This window comes from Xyrauchen texanus, chromosome 2, assembly GCF_025860055.1.
Source record: "Xyrauchen texanus isolate HMW12.3.18 chromosome 2, RBS_HiC_50CHRs, whole genome shotgun sequence".
Classification (NCBI taxonomy): Eukaryota; Metazoa; Chordata; class Actinopteri; order Cypriniformes; family Catostomidae; genus Xyrauchen; species Xyrauchen texanus.
In genome coordinates this window covers 44412810-44437649 of record NC_068277.1, presented here as the reverse complement: position 1 = coordinate 44437649, position 24840 = coordinate 44412810, and the positions used below count along the sequence as shown (strand labels likewise).

The window sequence follows — 24840 nt, the reverse complement described above, 5'->3', positions numbered from 1 at the left end:
CGCTTTATTTTCACGTTATGAAGACAAACTCCTGGACATATTGTCCAAAGTGATCAACACCTTTAGCCGGACAGCTCCGTAAATCAAGCACTTAAGTTCTTCTTTATAAGGAGCAACCTAAGTGCTGGTTTGTGAAACAGGCGTTACTCCGTCATAAAATAACGTGCCACATTATTTCAAATTATCGTGACAGCTTAAGTTGCAACATTATCGGGAAACCCAGCCTGTCTGTTCAGTTTAAATTCAAAATGATGCGGCTGTAATACAGCTTTTTCCTCCACTTTCTTCTCCACTTTTTGAAAAGTCAAAGGTTTAAATAATTGACTTAGATGCACTGAAAAATTGCACAAAAAGGCTAAGCTAATGTAGTTGGATTTGAGGGGGCTCATTTAAACAGAAAGCTTGAATTTCCTGATGACAGAGACAAGTACTCCGATGAAAAGCTGCTGTTTTTAAACAACACACTTCTACAGCAAGACAGGACGCAGAGCCTCTCACACTTTAAATTGAATATGAGCATGGCAAATGAGCTTTATTAAAGGAGCATTCATTGTCGAGTGGGTGATGAATGTATTTGAATAATAGCATAATTTAACAGAGAATAGGGCAGGCTTTATTTAACACCTTTTAGGTGGCTTTCTTCCTTTGTTTGTGATCATTGGTTTTATTTCAGCAAAAATATGTATTCTTTTAAAGTCCTCCTTGTGCTGTTCGATTATCCCCGATAGCATCGATTAAACACCTGTGATTTACTAAAACAGGGATCAAGTAAATACTTTTCCTCATATTCCAGGTTTCTTTAGGATTTAATTATTGTCACGCATGAGCATGCATATCTAAACAAAACATTATCAAGTCCAGGATTGTATAGAAACACTCTATAAGTGATATACAAATATGTATGATGAGCAGTCAAGCCATGGTGTTTGAGAAGTACCCATCTGTTTGTGGACCATTTAATTTCACAACCATAGTAATTGATCCCTTTCTACACTTTTGTAACAGCTTTCACTTTTCTTGGAAGATGCTAGATTCCAATTCATCCCACAGGTGTTACGTGAGTTTCAGACGGGCTTTGTGCAGGCCAGTCAAGTTTGTTCCACACCAGATTCCATAAACCATGTCTTTGTGTACTTTGCTTTGTGCACTGGAGCACTGTCTTACTGAAACAGAAAAGGGCACTCCTCAATCTGTTGCCACAAGGGTGGAAGCACACCATAATTTAATTGTGACTTGTCTTCACTGGAATTACTGAAATAGCTCAAACTGTTCATTAGATTATTGTTAATTTGTTAATTGTTAATATTATAGTCCACATACAGTACATCCGTGTACTAATGCACTGGTCCTTAGCCTACCTCATTTCATTAATCAAACTTATTCGAGCTTTGAAACAAATGTTGTACATTAAACAGTTGAATTTACTTTTTTTTACTTGTTATAAAATCTGCAAAATTAAGTCTGCTGCAGAGATAAACATGTATAGATCTGCAACTTCACAGCTGTCCCTTTCTTCACTTAATTGCTGGTATCCACTGCAGTCTAGTTTTATTCAGTTAGCTTATAAAAGCATATTATTTCTGGATTTTTAATCCAGAATGCAAAATAACCTACAACATATTTACAGTATTTCTTTCTCTCACAATACTCAATATAACAATACTTAAATCTACTAGAACATTGTCTTCATTCTCCTTGTAACTGAGCTAAATCTCTATAATTGTATGGCAACTATTGCAGATAAAAGGCCTGCACTTTATACATGAAGCCTGACCTCATGTCCGGTGGGTTTTTCTTAAAATAAAAGGTAGGTTAAATACGAAGATAAGGGGATTTTTTGATTGTTAAAAGGGATTAATTGAATGCTGCTGAGCTGCTTTCTTTATTTTAAATATATTGTAAATGGAAATATTGCAAATATTTTCTGGTTATTTTGTTACTTTTGTTTTTGGTTGCACAGTAAACTGTGAAGGGGAATTTACACCTTTTGGACTCCTGTTGTACATGAATGTGTAATAATTAGGAATGTCCCAATCCTTTTTTTTTTTTTTACTGATACTTACTTTACGGTACTCTCCGATAACGATACCTGTTTTATTTTTAATTAATTTCATATCAACAGTTTATTTAAAACTTTTCATCAAAATGTTGTCTAAATAAATGAATGTATTAAAACTTTTATCAAATGAAAATATAACTATTAATTTTCAACATAGCATTGTATTATTTTTTTTATCAAATTAAGTGCTTTTTTAAAGAACCTCACAGCACCATCCACAGTACAACATTAGAGTTTTTTTATTTGTCACAAAAAATTTACTGCATAACAGAGTATAACTGTCACGAATGGGCAGCGAAGGCAGACGAGGAGATGCGGATCCAAGTGCAGTTCAACTTTATTGAGGAACAAACAGGGCAGGTACATGGAAAACACGGGAACAAAGGAAAAACCCTTGATGGGGAAATAAACACAAGGCAGAGGAAAACGGGCAGGGAACACACACCTGGCTAACAACATTCAACGATAGACACCGACTGAACAAACAGACAGGGTTAAATACATAGACATAGGACAAAGGGGCCAATGAACAAACAGAACTCAAAACAAGATAACAAGGTGAATGAACAGAAACCAATGGTAAACTAATGAGGACAGGTGAAAACAATGACAGAGAACACGAACGCTAACAGGGAGACTGTGGAGCTAAACAAAGGACAAAAGTGAAAACTACGGAATGCAAAAGTGACAAAAATGGCAAACAAAAGGGCAACAGTGAAAGGGCACCTAACATAGCCCCCCCTCAAGGATCGGATTCCAGACGATCAACAGTAACAGAACAAAAAACAGGAAGAACAAATGTCCATTGACTGGGGGGGCTTGTGGTGGGGAGATAGACCAAGGGGAGCAACGAAGGGCAGACAGGCGGTCCAGGGGCAGACAGGCAGTCCAGGGGGCAACAAGGGGCAGAAAGGCAGCCCAGGGGGCAACGAGGGGCAGACAGGCAGCCCAGGAGGCAACGAGGGGCAGACAGGCAGTCCAGGGGGCAACGAGGGGCAGACAGGAAGTCCAAGGGGGCACAGAGGGCAAGGACAGGTTCAGGTGGTCTGGGAGCTGGCCACAGGGCAAGGGTAGGTTTGGGGGACCTGGGAGGAGGCCACTGGGCAGGGACTGGGTCAGGGGGCCTAGGAAGAGGCCGCAGGACCGGGACCGGGTCAGGAGGCCTGGGGGGAGGCCACAGGACGGGAACAAGGTCAGGAGGCCTGGGGGGAGGCCACAGGACGGGAACAGGGTCAGGGAGCCTGGGAGGAGGCCACAGGACAGGGACTGGGTCAGGGAGCCTGGGAAGAGGCCACAGGACAGGGACTGGGTCAGGGGGCCTGGGAAGAGGCCGCAGGACAGGGACTGGGTCAGGGGGCCTGGGAAGAGGCCGCAGGACCGGGACCGGGTCAGGAGGCCTGGGAAGAGGCCACAGGACTGGAACAAGGTCAGGAGGCCTGGGAGGAGGCCACAGGACAGGGACCGGGTCAGGAGGCCTGGAAGGAGGCCACAGGACTGGAACAGGGTCAGGAGGCCTGGGAGGAGGCTACAGGACAGGGACCGGGTCAGGAGGCCTGGGAGGAGGCCACAGGACTGGAACAGGCCCCGGAGGCGGAGCTGTAGGAGGCTCAGGAGGCGGAGCCGTGGGAGGCTCGAGAGGCAGAGCCGTAGGAGGCTCGGGAGGTGGAGCTGTAGGAGGCTCAGGAGGTGGAGCTGTAGGAGGCTCAGGAGGTGGAGCTGTAGGAGGCTCAGGAGGTGGAGCTGTAGGAGGCTCAGGAGGTTGAACCGCAGGAGGCGGAGCCATAGGAGGCTCGGGAGGCAGAGCCGTGGGAGGCTCGGGAGGCAGAGCCGTAGGAGGCTCGGAAGTCTCTGGGGGCGGAGCCGTAGGAGGCTCGGGAGGCGGAGCCATAGGAGGCTCTGGAGGCGGATCCATAGGAGGCTCGGGAGGCGGAGCCGAAGGAGGCTCGGGAAGAGGTGCCGTAGGGCGCTCTAGAGGCGGAGCCCTAGAAGGCTCTGGAGTCTCTGGGAGCAGAGCCGTAGGAGGCTCGGGAGGCGGAGCCATAGGAGGCTCGGGAGGCGGAGCCGAAGGAGGCTCAAGAGGTGGAGCCGTAGGATGCTCGAGAGGCGGAGCCCTAGAAAGCTCTGGAGTCTCTGGGGGCAGAGCCGTAGGATTCTCGGGAGGCGGAGCCGTAGGAGGCTCGAGAGGCAGAGCCCTAGAAAGCTCTGGAGTCTCTGGGGGCAGAGCCGTAGGAGGCTCGGGAGGCGGAGTCGTATGAGGCTCAAGAGGCGGAGCCGTAGGAGGCTCAGGAGGCGGATCTGTATGAGGCTCGAGAGGCGGAGCCCTAGAAAGCTCTGGAGTCTCTGGGAGCAGAGCCGTAGGAGGCTCGATAGGCGGAGCCGTAGGAGGCTCTGGAGGTGGAGCCGTAGGAGGCTTGGGGAGTAGGGCCGTGGAAGACTCGAGAGGCTCTGGAGGCGGAGCCCTGGAAGGCTCGAGAGGTTTGAGAGGCGGAGCCCTGGGAGGCCCGAGAGGCTTGAGAGGCGGAGCCCTGGGAGGCTCGAGAGGCTTGAGAGGCGGAGCCCTGGGAGGCTCGAGAGGAGGAGCCCTGGAAGGCTCGAGAGGCGAGACCCTGGGAGGCTCGAGAGGCGGGGCCCTGGGAGGCCCAAGAGGAGCCCTGGGAGGTTCGAGAGACTTGAGAGGCGGAGCCCTGGAAGACTCGGTAGGCGGAGCTCTGGAAAGCTCGGAAGGCGGAGCTCTGGAAAGCTCGGGAGGCTCGGAAGGCGGAGCTCTGGAAATCTCGGGAGGCAGAGCTCTAGAAAGCTTGGGAGGCGGAGCTCTGGAAAGCTCGGGAGGCTCGGAAGCCGAAGCTCTGGAAAGCTCGGAAGGCAGAGCTCTGGAAAGCTCGGAAGGCAGAGCTCTGGAAAGCTCGGGAGGCGGAGCTCTGGAAAGCCCGGGAGGCAGAGCTCTGGAAGCTCGGGAGGCGGAGCTCTGGAAACTGACGCTGGCTCAGGAACGGTTGAGGCTACAGGCGCTGGCTCAGGAACGGTCGAGGCTACAGGCGCTGGCTCAGGGATGGTCGAGGCTACAGGCGCTGGCTCTTGGACGGTCGAGGCTACAGGTGCTGGCTCTTGGACAGTCGAGGCTACAGGCGCTGGCTCTTGGACGGTCCTGGCTACTGGCACTGGCTCTTGGACGGTCGAGGCTACAGGCACTGGCTCGGGGATGGTCGAGGCGACAGGCACTGGCTCACTGACTTCTGAGGCAACAGGCTCGCTCACAGTGACATGCGTAAGCACAGGCTTGCTCACAGTGACATGCGTAGGCGCTGGCTCGCTCACAGTGACATGCGTAGGCGCTGGCTCGCTCACCGTGGAAGGCGTGGGCCCAGGCTCGAAGACCGGGGCAGGCGTGGACCGGAAGGCGGAAGCCCGTCTTCTCTCCCTCCTCCGGGGCAGACGAAGAGGGCCGTGCTGGCTCGTGGAAGGCGACTGACGTGAGGGTGACCTCGCTGACAGGTGGAGTTCGTGTTACAGGGGTCGCCGGGGGTGGCTGAAGGGACACCACTGTATACGGTGAGGCAGGGTCCTTCTCAGCAACGGCCACCGCGAGCGGTGAGGCGCACACCAGTAGGGTCGCCACCAGAAAGTCGCGGAGGGTCCAGTCACGCGTCGCCTGTGGCAGCCGCTCCTTCAGTGCGGGGTGCAGATTGCCCCTGAAGAAGACCACCAGAGAGTAGTCCGGGAAATCCGAAATACTCACCAGCTTAAGGAAGTCGCGGACGTGGTCCTCTATAGGGCGGTCTTCTTGTCGCAAGCAGAGCAGGTGGTAGTTTGCTTGCTGAACCGCTGGATCCATAGTTGGTCTATCGTTCTGTCACGAATGGGCAGCGAAGGCAGACGAGGAGATGCGGATCCAAGTGCAGTTCAACTTTATTGAGGAACAAACAGGGCAGGTACACGGAAAACACGGGAAGAAAGGAAAAACCCTCGATGGGGCAATAAACACAAGGCAGAGGAAAACGGGCAGGGAACACACACCGGGCTAACAACATTCAACGATAGACACCGACTGAACAAACAGACAGGGTTAAATACATAGACATAGGACAAAGGGGCCAATGAACAAACAGAACTCAAAACAAGATAACAAGGTGAATGAACAGAAACCAATGGAAAACTACGGAATGCAAAAGTGACAAAAATGGCAAACAAAAGGGCAACAGTGAAACAAGACGAGGTAACCCTATTACTATTGTATTAGTAGTAGTAGCAGTAGTAGTATTACAGTGAATGTTACATTACAGTGGTGATATAATTCTGTATTACTTTTTCAATTAAATAGAGATTTTATTTTGGGGGAAGCTTTTATTTTGAAGCCCGTTCAGTTTTTGTGTGCTTTTGAAGGTAGCTTCCACCCTCCAGACAAGCAGTTCATTACATGACCCACTGTGATTATCATACCACCAAAGCGCTCTGTTCCCCGTCTGTCGCTCACTTCGCCGTTGTGTCGAAGATGCGACACTAGGGGTCTCTCTTGAGAGCCTGTTGCATCTCTGAACTATGAGAAAAGGCCAATGAGAAATTGGCAGACAGAATTTGCATGTCCAGCCCCCAGACATACGTTATAAAGGGAGGGAAATGCGTCTGTTTCAAACAGAAATTTTCTTAGGAGCCGATCGGTTGTGTATGCAGCGAGCTGCGAGTCACAGTTTCTTTCCTCCCATCTCTGAGTGATTGCTATTGGATCTACGCCGCATCTCCTTCTCTGCACAGCAGTGCAGCTTGCCCCTGGGTGCTTCGACAGTGCAGTTAAAAGAGTTTATTTCTCTAAAAGAGCAAAATACACAGCGGTATTGAACGTCCTTTTCAGGACGCGTCTTTATAAAGATGCATTTCCACCCCTGTGCAGTTCCTGGATTCGGTAGAGTGCTCTGCGCTCCTGACGGTCACAGGTGCTGCCTGGTGTGTCTGGGCAGCGATCACACTGAAGCAGCGTTTGTGGATGGTTCGTGTTCTCACTGCGGTCGCGGCTTTCCTTCCTAGAAAGGAACGCCACTCCAGCCGCCCCCCGCATCGCTCCTTCCCACGGGATTGAGGATGACCCGGCTGGCGATGGAGGCAATTTGGGGATGGCAGCGGGCTCGGTTTTGCCGGGTACATCCCTACGAACCACCCGCCCCCCGACACGATCGTTGACTTCCGTCCGGGCTCGAGGCAACAGTGGCACGCCTCACGGCCAGCCTGCCTATCCTCTTGAGCCCCCTGAGCCGGATGAGCTCGCCGCTGCATTGGAGAGTGGTTCGGCATCTGACGCTGACTGGGCTGCCACCTTCGGGCAAGCTGGAACTGGACTGGAACCCTCCTTCCTCCCCTAAGCCTTCGCGGCTGGATGATTGGTTCCTCGGGTCTGCGCGCGCCCCAGGTTCTTTTCTTCCCGGAAGTGCATGATGAGCTGACGAGTTCGGAGGACACCCTTCTCCACCCGTCATCGTGCCTCTCGCTCATTTTCAGCTCCTCAGAAAAATCCTGAATGAAACAGACACATTTCCCTCCCTTTATACCCGTATGTCCGGGGGCGGGACATGCAAATTCTGTCTGCCAATTTCTCATTGGCCTTTTCATATATCATAGATCAGAGATGCAAAAGGCTCTCAAGAGAGACCCCTAGTGTCGCATCTTCGACACAACGTCTCGTTCCCTCCATCAGGGAATGGAGGTTACATCCGTAACCTAGACGCTCTCTGTGATCTGCTACAAACAGAGCGTGCAATGCTCATGTTGATGTTTTCCATGTATGAGCCAAAGCGCTCCCCCAACACCGGCTCCACACTCACTTTTAAGTACACAGCACATTTCACTTTAAAGCGCACAGCACATGCACACTATATATTTATCTCATAAAATCGCAGCCTTTGTGGTTTAATAATCACACTAGGATATAACATAATTTTAATTTGTGTGTGTTTACAGAATGGCATTCATTTGTCAAATGGTATATGTTTTTTTGTACTGGAGCATTTTTATGAGCACAACCAGTAAAAAGTACATGAGTATGGTATCGTAACAGATTCTGATACCAGTATCAGTATTGGGACATTTGTAGTAATTACAGTACCAGGCAAATAAATTAACAATTACATCTCAATCTGCCGAATGAATATTGAATTTCTACACTGTTACGACCCCTGTCTCTGTCTGCACAGAGCTCTTTGCTTTGACCCTATGATCTGTTAAACAAACCGGCTCGCCTAAGCACAGGCGAGCAGAAGGCCCCTCTCTGTGATTAATATGGCCAGTTTTGCCATGAATTATAAGAAGCAGATTGGCCCTGCCAGCCTCCATACAGGCAGAGATATTTCAGCCACCCATCATCACTGTAGAGCCAGCAGATGTTTGAGCTTCTTTGCCTTATTCCTCCATCTGCCCACTGCTTACATTGTCAACCACATAACCTTCTTTTATTTGTGCTCAGTATTTGTAAAGAGGAACATGTGTGTATTGTACCATTTTATCTTGGATGTTAAGAGGCATGTGCGTTGTACACTTACTCTACCTGTCAAATCTCCAATAGAGTAAGCTCTTTACATCAAGAGTAAGCATGTCAGTTGCAAAACATTCCTACCAGACTTGACCTGCAAACCTTACCCACTATGGCAAGGGTTTTCAAACTGGGGTCAAGGGACACCCAGGGGGTTTTAAGGGGGTGCTAGAGAGTTTCATTCTGCTTTTCTTCAAAGACTGGTTGAAAATCATAAGGATAATCATGATTTCTTAATTTTGATAGTAAAAAATCTACATATAGTTTTGTGGAAAAAAAAATATACATTTGTATTAATACAATTATATTTTACAATTTATTTTGGAATAATACAATGCAATAACAATACATGAGCCAATTATAAAAAATTTAAAACAACATGTGTAAATATCCCGCTTACTATTTGTTTTTTGTCATACCATATAAATGGGACTTATACATTCAAATTTTATTTTAGGAAGGGGGTCCTCCGCAAGAAGATCATCATATTTGGGGGTCATTGATGCCAAAAAGTTTGAAAACCCCTGCTCTTTTGTGTACTGAAATGTTGCTCTGTTGTATGTAGGATATAGCTGTACTGTATATACATTGGTGGCCAAAAGTTTGGAATAATGTGAAGATTTTGCTGTTTCAGAAAGAAATGCCACAGTATGCAATATACTGGCATGTCTTAAGGTCAATATTAGGTCAAAATTGGCTAAAAAGAAACTCGTCAGTCAATCAATGTTTTGAGGAATGAAGGCTATACAATGATTGAATTGCCAAAAATAACTGAAGATTTCATACAAATGTTTACATTACAGTCTTCAAAGACAAAGGACAACTGGCTCTAACAAGGACAGAAAGAGATGAGGAATGCCAGATGTACAACTAAACAAGAGGAAAACGACATCATTGTCTCTAGTTTGAGAAATAGAGGCCTCACATGTCCTCAGCTGACAGCTTCATTAAATTCTACCCGCTCAACACCAGTTTCATGTACAACAGTAAAGAGAAGACTTGGAGTGCAGGCCGTATAAGAAGAACTGCAAAGAAAAATCCACTTTTGAAACAGAAAAACAAAGAAAAAGGTTAGAGTGGGCAAAAAAACACAGACATTGGACAACAGATAATTGGAAATGAGTCTTATGGATCTAAACCCCATTGATATTTTGTGGGATCAGCTAGACTGTAAGGTGAGTAAGAAGTGCCGGTCAAGACAGCCACATCTAAGGCAAGTTCTACAGGAAGTGTGGGGTGAAATGTCACCAGAGTATCTGGATAAACTGACAAAAAAATGCCAAGGATCTGCAAAGCTGTCATTGCTGCACATGGAGGATTTTTTGATGAAAACTCATTGAAGTAGTTTAAGTCAAAAAGTCAAACTTTTTTTTGAATCCCCATTAATCATAAGCACTGTCTCTGAAGAAGTCGTTCGCAGATTCTGTACAAAATGTCATCACTTTTTACAGACCCGGCCCATGACTGTTGACAGACACTGTAGACGGACATGTTTGTTTGTGTGTGTTGTTTCGTTATAGCACATAGCGGACATTGTAACAGTATTTGTGTGCGTGCGTGTGTGTGTGTGTGTTGCTCATTCGTCGTTGCAAAACTACTGAAAAAACTCAAATAAATACATTTATCAAATAAACATTCAGAAACTTCCTGGTTCATTCTCAAAGTTGTTACTTCTGACGGAGTCACTCCCTCATCAGTGTCTGACTCCAGTTCAAACATATAGGGCTGAACACCACTATTTTCGCTGTCAGTCATATTGCTTATGATGTCTAGTTATCCGAAGGAGAGATGTCAAAACTCCGCCCTATTCTGGATACGGGGCGGGGAGCACCAGCTTATTTGCAATTAAAGACACACACATACAAAAACAGCTTGTTTTTATTCCCACAAAAAAAATGGCATTTTCAACATTGTATAATAAATTATCTGTAGGGTATTTTGAGCTGAAAATTCACAGACACATTCTGAGGACACCAAAGATTTAAATTACATCTTGTGAAAAGGGGCATAATAGGTGCCCTTTAAAATAATTTGCAGCATTTCTTGTGATGAAATTTTATGTAATCTGGATAAAGTCTAAGTCTAGTGTAGAAATAAATTAGCATACAGTAGTATTAAAGGAATGTGTAACTCAACAAATAGTCAGACAACAGCTTGTGTCACTTAAATGTAATAAAACCAAAACATCTTGGTTACTGATGTAACCTATGTCCCCTGATGGAGGGGGAAATGTAGTGACACTGGGGGTTCGCTCTTAAGAGCCACTATCACCTTTGCTTTATTCAGAAAAGGCGAATGAAAATTGCAGAATGGAATTTGCATGCCACTCTCCACCCAGGACATATGGGTAAAAAGGAGATGCGTGCACCACTCATTCAGATATGTGCTAGTAGCAGAGAGCGTCCTGGCCATGTCAGCGTTCGGTTCAGCACCACGGCAGGAGGGACACAACGTCTCATTTCCTACATCAGGGTACAGATGTTACATCAATAACTTAGATGTTCCCTGTTTGTCACTCACTCGATGTTGTGTAGATGTAGTGACGTTAGGGTTTCCTATACGAAATGCCGCAGGTACTGAACCATGTCACGAGGTACGGAGGAGCGGACATGGACACAGCCTGCAGGTCCCCAACCCTCTTGATAGAAGTGAGCGCCACCAGGAGGGGCGTCTTCAGTTACAAAGTGCTGAGCTCAGCCTGCTCTAGGGGCTCAAAGAGGGCTCTCTGTAGGGCAAGTAGGACCACAGATGCAAATTAGCTGTAAGCTAACTCTGGTGCAATTGTTTAAATTGTGCGCTGTCCCTGTCAAATAAAAGTTAAAACAAAACAGAGAGATCCCAAGAGGGAATCAGGCATGGCCTAGGAGGATTCAATCTCCTCACGTCCTTGAAGAACCTGGAGATTAGTTCGTGCTGCTGTGAGGATCTCCCATCCAGTGTATCATGACACACTGTTATAGCAGCCACGTACACCTTCAGGGTGGAGGGAGACAGCCGTCTCTCCAGCCCCTCCTGTAGGAAGCACAGACATATCTGCGGATCTTCCCCATGGGAAGAACACCAATTTGTGAAGAGATGGCACTTCAGAGCGTACTGCCACCTTGTGGAGGGGACTCTGGCCTGAGTTATTGTGTCTATCACCGCTGGCGGAAGGCCTGTTAGGTCTTCCACATCCCATCCAGGTACCAGAAGTTAAGTTTACAGAGGTCTTGCTGTGGGTGCCGGAGCATGGCCTGCCCCTGAGTGAGAAGGTCCTACCTCAGGGGAATGCACCAGGGCTACTGCCAGGAGCATCAGGTCTGAGAACCAAGTCCGGTTGGGCCATTACGGCGCAACCATCAGGACTTGCTGCCCATCCTCCCTGACTTTGCACAATTTCTGTGCTATGAGGCTGAGGGAAACGTGTATTTGCTGAGCCAATCAACAGCTGAAGCCTCCGCAGGGCCAGCAATACTGTCAGCAACTCTAGGCAGTTGATGTGCCATTGCAGGCAGGGCCCTGTCCAGAGCCCCGATACTGCCTGCCTGTTGCACACGGTGCCCCAGCTCGAATTCGAGGCATATGTTGTGACCACAACGTGCCTCAAGACCTGCTATAAGGGAACCTGTAGAAATACCAGATCTGAACAAGGGCTGAACGTATAGCGGCACCATGGCGTGATAGTCACACGCTGGTGCAGTGATACCACGGCCACCTTGTGACTTGAGTTTGTAGCACTGTGCTGGAGTGGTCTCATATGCATCAACCTGTGGGAGAGTACCACCGCTGAGGATGCCATATGAAATATGGCATCCTCAGGAGCCTCTGCCCCAGGAGCCTCTGAAATAGTTTCAATGGCACCGCTACCATCCGCCTGAAGGTTTTCAGGCAGGCCAGCACCGACTGTGAGCACTCGTTTGTAAGGTGCCATTATGGTAACCAAGTCCAACTCCATATCAAGAAAAGAGATGAGCAGTGGGACTTTGGAGGCCTGTAGGCGGAAGGTAGCAGTGCCATTGAAACTATTTCAGAGGCTCCTGGGTCATATGGCATCCTCAGCGGCGGTACTCTCCCATGTCGCGCCACGGCAGGATGTGATTGATAGCATCTGTCTGCTTCTTCTCCATCGAGAATTGATGGGCAACGTCTTCAACAGTGTCACCAAAGAGCCCCCCTTGGGAGATGGACACATTGAGAAAGCAGTCCATCTCGGTGTCATGCATCTCCACAAGGTTGAGCCACAGGTGCCACTCTTGGACCGCCAAGGTGGACATTGACCAGCCCAGTGTGCGCGCCATGACTTTTGTCGCCAGTAGAGCGAGGTCGGTCGCGGTCTGCAGTTCCTGCATAAGCCCTGGGTCGATCCTACCTTCATGCAATTCTTTAAGCTCCTTGGCCTGACCCATGGCATTGTAAGCCTTTGCCACTAATGATGAAGAAAACGTACACGCTTTGGAAGGGAGCCTTGTTCGGTTCCTCCAGGTGGGCATAAATGCACTGCTACTGCGCCCTCTCCCTGGGGAAGCTCGACATATCCCTTAGCCACTCTGCCTTCGAGCAGAGAAAGGCTGTTCCGGGAAAAAGGGCCAGGGTGCGGCCATTATTCACTCTCTGAGCCCAGAAACCAATAATCCAGCGGGAGTTCAGAAGACTTGTCCACTTCTGAAAGTAGAAGACTACCCTCCGATGTTGAGACCGATAACTCATCCACGTCGCGAGCCCTGAACGTGACATAAATTCTGCCCTGAGGCAGACCGCATGCATCGCTCGTGAACTCTACCTGGCAGAACGAGCGTGCTGGAGGATGGGAGGACCACGGGGACTAAGCTGGCGGAAACGCTCCCATATCCACATCCAGATCGCCCACGGTGCTCACCGACCCAGCTACCTGAGTTTCAACCCAGGATGGACTGGGTCGGGAAGCAGCAGTGGTGGCTCCCTGCTTCACAAAGAAGTAAGAGCTCTGCGACCGCAACGTTCTCATGGGCATGTTCTCACAATGAGAACATGACCCCTCTGCAAAAGCTGCCTCGGCGTGCTGGCGACCCAAGAACTCGAGATTTCGTGGCCATCCGGTGGGGAGAGATAACGGCCACACCCAGTAGCACAAAGGTGAAATGGTGCAATTCCTCAGTTGATTTTAGTGGTAAAAAATGCTATCACTCTCAAGCAACATTTCTGTTATTCAATGAGATTAAAAACATATGATTAAAGTTACACAAAAGTTGCTTGAAACATACCTAAAAAAGTCAGTGAATGATTATCAGTGATAGGTTTGATATCAGTAACATTAATTGTTTTACATATGTGTCTGTACATTTTAAAACAAAGAGTTCTTTCAATCTTCATATAAAAACATACACAGCGAAACTCCTGAACAGTCAAACATAATTCAGTGATGTAACATTCACTCTGAGGTAGACGGCCCCCTCCAAAAAGCCATAATTAAACCCACACACACACACACACACACACAAGTTGTTGCGGCTATCCTTATGAGGACTCTCCACAGACATAATGAATTTTATACTGTATGAACTATAGATTCTATCCCCTAACCCTACCCCTAAACCTAACCCTCACAGAAAAAATTCTGCATTTTTACATATTCAAAAAACATTGTTTAGTGAGTTTTTATGTGATTTGAATTATGGGGACCCTTGTTATTACCAGTTTGTAACCTAAAAAAAATTCCTCGTAAAACACCCAAATCCACCCACAAACACACCACAAGAGTTTCTCTTTTTATCAGTGTACAGACTCCAACAAGGCTTTTGGTGAACACATAAATTGGCCCATGACATCAATGCTTCATCCAAAAATTCCTGCATTTATAATAAAGTAGATTATGTCTCGATCTTCTTGAAATATATGAACTGAATCCATTCAGCTTGCTATGAGAAAAAGCACTTTATGTGCTATTTTGTGGAAAGGGAGAGGCAACTAATTGGATATGCCAACTACGATGAGTTCAAAGAAGTGTTAATTACTCTGATATAAACAAGATTATGGAGTCCTGCTGAGAGCCCCATCCCAATCATTCAAAGCACAGCTTCTTGCTGACTCTGAGGGCAAATATAAAGGACTATGGAGTGTGGAGGAGAGATGGAATGGGGCAAGCAGAAAGAGAGAATGACAGAAAGAGAGATACATTGAAGTTACTAGTCAAAGGGATGCAGAAGTGCAAGGAAGAGGGGAAGAGGATCAAGCCCTCAAATACATGAAGCAAATCAGTTGAAAATAAAGCCATAGCAGAGGTGGCTGCTCAAAGCACATAATGATAAAAAGAGATCAAATACAACAACAAGCACCTTAAATTGAAGTAATGGCACAGATGTATTGTGCATTCAACATGGGAGTGGCAGGAGGGTGACCTGGGGTGCTGTTTTCCTCCTTTTTACTTTTGCAGAGAAGATGACTCAGCTGTCATTTGCTGTTGACTGACAGGATTAATGAAGCTCTTCACAGCCCAACCCGTAGATCAGCGCCTGCTTGTGAAAGCACAAAAGCTCCTGGCACACAAGGAGGAAGAAAATAGAGACTTTCATTAGGGTTTATTATTCTCTAGTCCCCCATGTCAACTTCGCTCCCCAGCTTCACTCCAGAGTGAAGAGTCGTTTAGGCTCCATTCTTGGCAATTCATGTGGGTACTGCATGCGCTGCCACATGCGGAGGGTGCTTTAGTGGGGCTTTCAAAGCTCCAGCTGCAGGGTACATTGCAACATAGTATGAAAGCAGAGATCAATTTCTCCTAATGATCCGACAATTTCTATGTGATGTCTCATTTCCACCTATTCACTCTCATGCACATAGTAGGGGGAAGGGGGATGACAATAGGGCATCTTTCTGAATTCCTCCATTCTCTGCTTAAAAAGCTCACTATCAGACTGTACACAGAGATACTAAATCAGATTTTGCACTAAATCTGTCTGTTTAAATGAATCAGAAAAAAGCTTTATTGCCAAGTACGTTTTTACGCATACAAGGAATTTGTTTTGGTGAGTTAGAAATCCACTAACTTTTGTCTCAGCCTCAGATACACTCAAATAGAAGAATATGTGTGCTTTTAACACTATAACAAAATATTATTTTAGTCTATTTTGGCTTCCCATAGTTAAATCACATTGGGTGAAGGTTGAATATTATATCAGTGTTTTGCGTGCAATTTTTGTAAGTTAGTTTAGAAGTTAGTAGGCTGTAAAGAAAGAATAGGTGCTAATGAGAAAAAAATTATAATTTGTGGATATGCCCTAGATTGGGAGGTTCATGGCATTGCATCTTAATAAGACCCCGTTTCCTCCTGGAATAAGATGTGTTTCATGGGATCCAGTATAAACGGGGTCTAAAACGTTTTGTGATCGGATCATAAAAGCCACATACTAATGTGGTTTAAAACACATACACAATTGAATTTAATACAGGTAATACACTAAAATAGCAGATAATTATTAGTGCTGTCTAAGTTAATGCATTACAAATGCAAAATACTTAGATTGATTATGTATGAACTAAGAATAAATTGGTCCATTCAAATGGACCAACTTCACACTACAAACCCAGCTGCCTCAGAAATCCAGTTTAACTACAATGTGCTAGCTAACATAGCACTATAGCTGCTAACGGAAACCTAGCTTCTTCAGCTTACTTTGCAACTGATTAGCTTGACTAAACTTCAGACATATACGCATTTCTGTATTATCCAAATCAATTATAATTACTTAATACTTATCCAGTTCAACGTGTGTATGTATCTCCTTCACTCTCAGTTTCATAATGTACGTTAGAGAGTGAGATTTAATTCTAAAGGTATAATTCTGCAATGTGATATTATTGTTTGTATTAGGGCTTTATGTGGTCTGAAACAGACATCTATCTTAGATAAATTGTACCAAATCAGATGGGCTAAACAAAGCCCAATTTTTAACTACCATTTTGACGAGTCATGACGGGCCGAACAGATTTAGCCCAAAAAACAACGTCCATATGACGTCTGGTGCTTGGTGGGATGTATCGCCTGAGTCGATGTATTTTTATAATATAATATTATACATATTATAAGGTTGACATTGACCTTTAAAAAAGGTATCACCTGAAATGCAACAGCGTTTTCATTATTGTAAACTTAGTTAGAAGTTACCAATTCCACAAACTGAAACAACCCAATTACACCAGAGATCAATGTTTTTACAACTCTGTGCTCCCTGGACACATCTAAATAAAACTGTAGTGCAGATGAATTGGGAATTTCTGTCAATCATCAGCATAATCTATCAAACTATATATGACATTGTCCGACAATTCTTATTTTTTTTCCCCTGTGGATGCGCTCTTGTTTCATTATATTTACAAAAGATGAAAACATTTTCATCAACCAAAAAGAAAAAAAAATCTATCTATCTGTCTGTCTGTCTGTGTATGTATGTATGTATGTCTTTGTCTGACTTAGCTGACAAAAGGCACTTTTCCACTTCACGTTACAGTTCGACTCGTCTCAACTCTACTCGCTTTACTTTTCTGAGCTTGCTTTTCCACTGCAGTTTAGTGCCGCCTTAACGTGGGTGGGATTATAGGCTGATCGTCATAGTTGAGCAACCTCTACTGCCGTGACATCATCTTAAACACGACACAAACTGACCAAAACAATAACACAACTGTGTTACATAAACATTGTAATAACACAAAATTGTGCTGCATAAAGCAGTTGTTGCATGGTGATTTTACACAAGTGTAACAATTAAATTGGCCTGGTTGTTTTAGAAGCAAGCTTCAAGTAGCTGGTTAAATAAATAAATTGAAGCTTTCAAGCAGAGTATAGAGTCAACGTAACAAAATGTACCATCCTCCATCGTGGATCAACACAAGTCCAGGACACTCTCCCTCCCATTGCTCGCAGATTTAGATAGCGTCCATTTGGTTGAACCACTTCCACTTTTCCTTGATGGTTCTGTAGTCACTTTTATTTTTTTTTTACTTTTCCCTACAGTTGGTAGGTCTGTTTTTCGTTTTGCTCATCGCTAACGAGTGGAACGTCTGCACCTCGTTTACTGACCATGGCGTGGTTTTGCGTTTTATTTTTTCACAATTCAAAAGTCGCATGAACGAATGATACTGTTATTGCTGTTGCTAACTTTAAAACTAGCGGGTTGATGTTGCGTGTTGGAAATCCAGTGACGCTGGTAGTGACGATTCTCCCTGACCAATCAGTAATCTGCAGGATTTTTACGTCACATATATTATCGGCTCGGCTCGCTTGGAACCTCGACCGAGGTGGTACTAAACGAAGTATCAGGTACCAGGTACTATCCACAGTGGAAAAGCCCCAAAATAGCAGTTCTCTGTCTACCAATCATTGAGGGTGAGTTAGAAGAATGTGCTATTAATATGTGACGTCATCCACAGCAACGAAGTCAAGTCCACCTTAAAGCCTGTTCACACCAAATACTTGATGATTTTGTGAGACAAATTTCTGATGGAAGGTTTATTCACACAAGTCTGTAAAATGGTTAAACTATAAAATATTTCACTCTTGTAAAGTAGATTGTGCTGCTGCGTTGCTGTTGTTAGGTTAAGATTGGGGAAGACGCCTGATGGTGTAAGATGACCCTCCCACCTTTAATTTTCCTCTTGACCACAGATGGCGCCAAAACTCACTTTAGCAAATGTATAAATTGCATGTGCGAGACTTCATAATTATATTTCATCTGAGCAATAGCATTTGTGAGAGTAATCCCATCAGAACAGTTTAGGTAAATTGATCTAATTTTCTAATATTTGAAAATAGTCAACTGTGTCTTTATATTACATTAAATATGAAAAGCTTGTGTGCATATTCGTGAAATAGTCATGAAATGTAATGCTTTTATGAATACATGAGCCTTTCAGATACAGCTCTGTAATTGTGATTCTGTACTTAGATTTTTTTGAAATTCCATTGTCAAAATGAATCATTTTAGTAAATGTCACATTTTTCCAAAAAGAAAATTATTGGGATTAATTTGGCATGTAGATAATATATTATGTGAATATCAATTGACAGCTGGGGTAAGATGCACCCAGAAAATTCACAATTTTCATTTTTGTGCTGGTACAATTAAATTGTTTTGTAAATTATTATTTTTTTTCCACTTCATTAACGTAATAGTATATGTTGGGTGATGCATAATGATCCCATACATGCTAAACTCGTATATAAATGTGTTACAATTTATCAGTAAATGGACACAGTGTAAATGGGGCAGTGTTCTGTTCGCACCCTTCATCTGTTATAGATGAATATAATAAACGCTGTTAAAGCATTTATTTTCCTAATTTGGCATAACTGTTTCATTTTGTTCTTTCCATGATGTTGATGCATTTTGAGGAGTATATAATCTGTGTTTTTATGCAAGTGAGATGAGTAAAGAGTGCTGTTTCTAGGCAAAATTCTAGGCAAAGGATGAAGATGCTAAACTGTAACAGTTTTGATTTATGTTGGTTTTGTTTAATCACAACATAATTCCCATATTTCCATTTAATGTTATTCCATAGTTTAGATGACTTTTCTATTATTCTGAAATTTGTAGAAAAAATATATATAATAAATAATGAGTAAGTGTTTAAAAACTTTTGACCAGTGTAAGTGGTGGGTGCTCTTGCCCCTGGGCACCAGAAGGAAGAGAAGACGAGTATCAAATGATTTAAATATATTAAAATACCCAGAGCTGCTTAATGCTGTCGAAGACATAATAATGATTATCAGACATAGCAGACCATTGCCATGGCCTAAAAATTAAATCGCTAAATGTGGTTGGTCCAGGGCGGCTACCCAGACATATTCAGGGAAAATGTCTGTATTTTAAAAAGACTGGATAGTAATAGAATATGAGCACTGCAGTAATAATAATACAAAGGCATATCTGAATATCTATTATTAGATTACAAATGCTCTGGTTAAAACAGATGCTTTGTGACTGTGCCAAGTGGCACAAATACTCCTGTATAAATTTATGGAGTCACCTTGACTGTCTTCCAAAGCCAGTGCAGCCCAGCTCAAGAGCATGTTGATTCTTGTAGCATGCCAACATATATGACGTCTTTATCAGACAAGTGAAACACGCATAGAGAATATCCACTTTACATGATAATATACAGTATGGCAATAGACACCATTTTGCGATTCGGAAACAAAAAGACACGAGTTCCTGCAAATTCAAAGAAAAATTCAGTATGTTGCTAGAGATTATGCTGCTAACAAAAACGTGAAATACATATGGATATCAAAACCCTGTTTAAGATTAGAAATCTAAATTTCAATGTTGAATATCAATAGGATGAAGAAGACATTTATTTAATTATGTTTCAATATCAGAGTTTATATCATATGGGCGCACATCCTCTTGTCAGGGCTCGACATTAAGGCTTGTCCACATGTCCAGGTCAAGTGGATATTTTTAAGGGGCAAGTGAAAGAATTCAATCAGAATTTGATTTGACATTACCTCAAGCAGGAAGAATTCATTTGACTGTCTTATTGGATGCATCCCAACTTGGCTGACAAGTTACCTATCTCCTTAATTTCAGATGGGTATACTAGCTGATTGACTAGGCTAGACTATGTTCTCACTTTGATTAAAGCATTTTAGCACAAGGCTGCAACATAACAAAAATTGTAATACTTGCTGAATGCACTGTAGCTAATTTAATCAGAATTTAGAATCAGAACCATCCATATTATAACATTTTAGTAAAACATGTGGTTGCATAACAGGTGATCAATTCATTCTAACAATGTGTGAATAGAATCTTGATTAAATGAAAATTTGTTTTTACTTGAGCACTTAAGCATATCTTGTCTCTCCATTGCCCCATTAAGAGACATCAAGTACTTCTATGCATAGCCAGTTATTACTCAATGACTCGTGGGAATGCCAGACATGTTGGCCAGGTTTAATAACAGCAGGAGAGGTATGCACATTTCCTTGACTTTCCCCTGTGCACAGCGGAAGTACACTTTTGAACCGCCAGCATTTTATGATTAATGGAAATAAAACAACACTACTTCACTGAAACATTCCACTTGCAACTATAATATTGTTAAAAATGCACCCAAACAAAATGCACTGCAAATAATTTAAATTACTTACGTTTTCATGGGCAATATGAAAAAACTCATCCAATTACATTTTCTGGATGGCCTAGCAAAGTTATTGAATAGATTTTTTTTCACAATATATTTTGCTTTCCGTTTGTTGAGGTAAAAAACAGCACCAGGTGATGGATATTTCTAAATTAGTTGCAGCTCAACAGCTGCTGTGTCATATGGACACATATGGAGAATAAACGTTAATAATTGCAGTTGTTATACTGTTGGAATTGTTCTAAGTTTGAGAATCGCAAGCTTTATCAAGTTTAAAATTTCTACATTATGTTTGCAGCATCCCACTCTGATGATCTGTACAAGTTTTAGGTGCCATTTTGAGTCACCTTAAAAAGGCGTGTGTGAAGGTTTCATTCAGCTGACATCTTAGACCTCTGTTTACACAGTTTATTAAGAATACAGCATGTTATCTTATTTTAACACATCCATATATTTCACATTTGCTGTATATATGCTGTTCCAGTGAAATGTAGCCATAATCTAACAATAGTTACTTTTACCACTAATGGTGAAAAAAGTAAATTTTACAGCAATAGATCACCACTAACATTGTGTAATTGCTGAATTTGCTATGCCAAATTAGTTGTAAGTTCTGTGTTTAAATACAAATGAAATACACCTTGCGAACCTTACTTACATGACTTTCTGCCGTTCAAAATTCCCCAAGGCTTTGTCTTTCTCACTTTTATTAAGAGTTAGTTTCTATAGCAAAGTAAATATTTAATTGCCGCCTTATGTGGACTACCTACATTGCATAAAAAAAATCATCCCATGCATTTTTAAAGCAGACATTGATTTATATGTTGAGACTGAATACATAACAATGAGGCTTTCTATCAGATAAAATACACATTTATTACTTACAATTAACCTTTGTTAACCACTGAGTCAATGTAGATCATTTGTGTCTGAAACATATTAGACAAAAACAGACCAGGAAAGAAGAGATTCAGTGTTGATCATATATATTTGTACAGTCCTTTCCTTTATCCTACAATCACTGTGTCATCTGAAAACTCGTAGTAGGGGACCTCCAGATTGAGTGGAGCGGGGCCTTTTCTAATGCGACCAGATGCATCGTAATGAGAGCCGTGGCAGGGGCAGTAATAGCCACCATAATCACCAGCGTTAGCGATGGGCACGCAGCCAAGGTGGGTGCACACACCGATGACGATAACCCAGGACGGGTTCAAAACACGGTCTTTGTCATGCTGGGGGTCCCGAAGCTCAGCGAGATTAACGTCAGCCTCAGTTGCGATCTCCTTTTCCGTTCGGTGGCGGACAAACAGGGGCTTCCCTCTCCATTTGAAGGTCATGTTCTTACCTTCAGGGATGTCTGATAGCTTGACTTCAATCTTAGACAAAGCCAGCACATCAGCTGAGGCGCTCATGGAGGAGACAAATTGTGTGACGACTGTCTTGGCAGTATAGACTCCAATCACAGCTGTGGAACCTGTGATAAGATAAGAGAAGGCCCGTCGGGTCTCACTGCTCTCTTGTGAGGACTTCTTAGGGTCCAAAACTTCAGGCCGACGGTAGTCAGAGAAATCAGGGACCTTGATGTCTGTGTGGGCAAAACGAACTCCAGAGCGAGCTGCAAAGAAAATTATATCTGTTTATATATTGCACAGAGTAGAAATGGTACATAAAGCCCAAAGTTTACTTCAGTTAAACGTGGACGCTCTATAGGATGCGTGACGCACTTTCCGTCATCAGCAGTGTGCTCCAGCTCTGAACGCACGCAACTTGATTTTTCTGACTGAGTGTCTTTGAACGTGCTGAATGTGCCTGCGCCAGAAATTATTAGCACTAATTAGTGGGTCCACAAGTTGGCAACACTCCCATTTGAGCCTATGTTGTTAAGAGGAAATGTTAGATGATGTAACCGCCGCTAAACATTAGGAGACAAATCTGGAAACAAAAAGTGGACGTAAACATCAATAACGCATGTGTGAGGAGGTCAGGGGATACCGGTATTTCTATAACTAGAGTCTGAAGGAATATAAAAACATCTTTCTTTGTCTAAACTCCCGAGGAGAAAGTCAAATATCTCACAGAAGTCGTAGGGCGAGAGTTAAACTCTGTGCCGTTATATATATATATATATATATATATATATATATATATATGATAGTGATATCTAGAAGCTAAAAAAAAAATTCAGATTGTCACGGCAATGTCCACTTCTAGATACATTTGAGCTGTACTCTGGTCTCTTATCAATGGTAGCTTGGCATTTCAATTGACTAAAAAACATCTAATAATAGAAAAACAGTGGTGTTATACAAGTCACTGAACTTAATACAGAAATACTTCACTGTAGGCCGATCTTGTTGGAAACTATGAGCTAGCAAGTGCTATCTAACTTTTACCAGTAAGAACTGAGCCTACATAATCAAAGGAATGATATAAATCACATAATTTAATCCTAAACCCAATATAAAGTCTTAAAAGAGCAATATGATTATGATTTAAACACAAGCGGCAGTATGCTATTCCAGTCAGCTGTGGCAAGGACATTAGCGAGGCCTCGGCTAAGCTAACTGCGGTAGCATGTGAGATGCTTTTGTTTCTCACTACAGAATAAAATCAGCTCAGATTAACAATAAATCCAACATTAATTAAGAACAACACTACAAGAGCCTTAAACACTCTCATCGCGAACATTAAACGCGTGAGCACACGGTGCCCTTGAGCGCGCTCCCGCTACACGGCCTGCAGTCGCTCGGATGAGACCGGGACTCTCGATTTCACAGTATCCGCGATGAGACTCACCATTGATGCTTACGGACACGGCGAGCCCGGTCTTAGCGCTCTGACCGGACAAGGACTCGCGGCACAGGAACGGTTTTTTCGTGTCCATCAAGATTGTATCGCTCTTCATGACGACGCCCGGTATCAAAGCCTTCAGGGGACCTGCCACGGCATGATTTGTAGCTTGGAGGTACGGGGAAAATGCCCCCGAACGGGCGGCAAGGGACATCATGTTTGTCGGCTAACGGAGCTGCTATCGACCTTCCCAAGTTGTTCTACCGGCACCTCTAGCGCATGCGCGCTTCACCCGTAACGTCACAATGTCTGCATGACATCACGCACAGTTATAAACGGAGTCAGGTTCAGGTTGTTCTTATGAGTAAAATAAGGTCTGTGGTGAACGTTACTTGACGATACGTAGACGTTGTGTTCTACAACATTTTACACACTTTCATATCTCAAACTTAGTTTCGAAGCTTAATTGCATAAAAAAACAAAACAAAAAACTAAAAAACTACGGTTTAAAATTCATGTTTGGTATGTGAAAGTGTGTAGGCCTGTTTATGTTGTACAAGAAAACGTCCATGCATCGTCAAGTAATGTTTACCACAGAATGTATTTAAATCATTTAAAAAAATCCTATTATATAAAATCCAGAGGGAACACATGAATTAGACTTAAGGATTCGCCTACAAATTGACGTCAAAAGGAATAGTTCACCCAAAAATGAAAATGATCTCGTCATTTACTCACCCTCATGCCATCCCAGATGTGTCTGACTTTCTTTCTTCTGCAGAACACAAATTAAGATTTTTAAAGAATATCTCAGCTCTCCATACAAAGTCAATACTTGCCTGAATTAAGGGTCAATAATCTGATCTGATATACATTTTCTAATTATCTGAATCGTTAATTTGTCTGATCTGATTACCAATTAAATAAATACATTTAAAATGTGCTCCTTTGGCTCAGATGGCACCACCTCTTTCTGAAAGGTTACTGCTTGTTTTCTGGATTAATTTCCCACCCACATTATTATCGGATTGGTTATATGTCACAAGTAAATGGCCAAACAACGCTGTAGGCTACTCTGTATTCCAGGGGGAGAGGTGGAAAAGAGGAAAGCAGCCAGTAGGAATGGATACAGCTTTTTTTATTTTCGATCTGATGCCAAGTACTTTTAGGCCAATATCGCCGATATCGATACAAATTCTTTGAAAAAAAAAAAGGATTAACTTTATTATTACTTTATTTATTTTTGTATATTTATGAGCATAAAATTATTAGGCTGCTTTGTTTTACCCTTTAAAAATGTGTTAGTATAAGCCACATATAAAACCACAAAATTAAACATAGATAGTATTATATTGCTACTATTACTAAAACAAGCAACAATATG

The 24840-nt window shown here is 43.5% G+C and overlaps 1 protein-coding gene across 1 annotated transcript; it reads right to left on the bottom strand.

Moving 5' to 3' along the window:
• Window positions 1-21060: 21060 nt before the first annotated feature.
• On the bottom strand, window positions 21061-23751 carry LOC127662727 (cytochrome b-c1 complex subunit Rieske, mitochondrial). The gene is made up of 2 exons (XM_052154023.1): window positions 23463-23751; window positions 21061-22281 (listed from the first exon to the last, which is right to left on the bottom strand). Exons 1-2 carry the CDS (start codon window positions 23671-23673, stop codon window positions 21674-21676), a joined length of 819 nt encoding a protein of 272 aa, XP_052009983.1. The 5' UTR covers window positions 23674-23751; the 3' UTR covers window positions 21061-21673.
• Window positions 23752-24840: the final 1089 nt, after the last annotated feature.

What these genes read in the sequence shown, in the direction of transcription:
- LOC127662727 (XM_052154023.1), bottom strand. Translation starts at nt 23,673, where the DNA reads ATGATGTCCCTTGCCGCCCGTTCGGGGGCATTTTCCCCGTACCTCCAA. An exon ending in CGTGTCCGTAAGCATCAATG is followed by an intron (nt 22,282 to 23,462) that starts GTGAGTCTCATC and finishes TTTTCTTTGCAG; the next exon opens with CTCGCTCTGGAGTTCGTTTT.